The 1721-nt window shown below is 38.1% G+C and overlaps 1 protein-coding gene across 1 annotated transcript in view; it reads right to left on the minus strand.

The window, feature by feature from the left end:
- Positions 1-663: 663 nt before the first annotated feature.
- LOC106809945 (NADH dehydrogenase [ubiquinone] 1 beta subcomplex subunit 3-like) overlaps positions 664-1721 on the minus strand; it is a 4901-nt gene continuing 3843 nt past the window's right edge. The window contains exon 3 of the mRNA XM_014813184.1: positions 664-826. Coding sequence (XP_014668670.1) covers positions 664-826 — 163 coding nt within the window. The remainder of the gene's footprint in view (positions 827-1721) is intronic.

The raw sequence follows: 1721 nt of genomic DNA on the forward strand, positions 1-1721 counted from the left end.
CACCATTTTCTCTACGAATTTACACGGATCTCAAAAATGGCCCCAACAACTAAAATAGCTCGGAAATGTGCAGACCTGCCAAAAATTCTCATACCTGTTTGCTGTTTACACACCTGTACGATGGAAGTTTCATAAAAAGCCCACATGGCCACAACGAATGTGAAGTAGCTAGCTGAGAAAAATAGACCAAGTGATTTTGAAGACAAAACATCGTCACCAAATTCATTAAAACAGCTTTTTTATTTCTTATTCCAATAACATTTTTTTGCATTGCTATGCTTTTCTAAATTAATCGGTTGTAGTTAACAGAAAATACCCACACCTATCAACTTGTCAAAGTGTATTGCCTATGCAAATGCTGGGAGCTTGTAGACACACTGTGACATTAACGTTTAGACCTGTAAGTATGACTTTCAAACATAAAGGACTTAAAAATGATGACTTTCCTCACGATTTACTAGACTGCACTGTTTAATAGCGTGCACCAGCAAATAAATATTACCGTCATAGCCACAGCCTAGGCAAGTACTCACCTACACGTCTATCTCTATATAACAAATGAAGAAGCAACATCACATTAAAGTACCATCTAGTCATACCACTGTCAAACATTGGTGACATACATGGATTATAGCTATTATTTACATAGATAGGTGTAGCTGTTCAATGGTGTGCATGCTCATCTGGGTAGTAATGCTCGTACGCTGTCCGTCCAGCGACAGTCAGCACAAATGCAGCAAAGCCATACTTGAACCCTCGGAAAAAGGTGAGCATAAAGCGATGCTTGGGAGTGCCATAACCTGGGTGGTACCTCCACACCTCATTCCTGAAAGAATGCACAATAATTGTTTACATCAGCCTACATTTTGACTTTTAATGCTGATATAATCTCAATATAATAACATCTCCTCTTGCTGTGGTGATGCAATAATATATGTTTTATACAAATACACGTAATATATGAGTAGGAGAACAACGATGCTCAGCATCGTCTTGCAATACGAAGCAAAGGTTGGAGCCATGCAAATGAATAGGGATCATCCTTGAACACCCCCTATTATAATAGATGCTGTCACTTCGCCTTATATAAACCAATTACATAAGTAATGCACACAGTTGGTATTTCAACAAATCAGTCATCATACATGTTTTACACAGATTCACACCCATTTTGGATTTTAGGTTCAGGGTCATTTGAAATGGTCAGGTATCACATCAGGCATCAAATCCTACCCCACTGCACCATAACCATTCATTAATGAAACAAAAGAATGACAGTGTTCTAATTTTTGTAATATCTTCGTAACATGTGGCCCCTACATCTCATTTTGTAGACTGCTGCTTATATGCTTTGATCCACGACTATTGTAAGAGAACAATTAGCAAATTCATGTGTAACGGTCGATTTGCATATGTACACCAAGTTTTCCATCATTGATCGCTTGTGCAGGATCTATCTAATAACCCAAAGGTTGCAATCTATGGTTGGCTCTAAGAAGCGGTCATACAGCGAAACACGGTGTAAAATTCTTGCCACACAAAAACACATAGCTCAGTGTCCAAACATTGCCACAGCTGGCATTATATATGTAATACTAATAGTCAAAATTAAATAATAAACCACTGGCTTGCTGACGCAGATGGGGTCGTTGTCGTATCAGGTACTACAGATATGTACCCGAGGTAGTTTTAGGTTGTTTAGTATTATGTTTATATTTTTA

Source organism: Priapulus caudatus, unplaced genomic scaffold (assembly GCF_000485595.1).
Source record: "Priapulus caudatus unplaced genomic scaffold, Priapulus_caudatus-5.0.1 Scaffold398, whole genome shotgun sequence".
NCBI classification, from domain to species: Eukaryota; Metazoa; Priapulida; class Priapulimorpha; order Priapulimorphida; family Priapulidae; genus Priapulus; species Priapulus caudatus.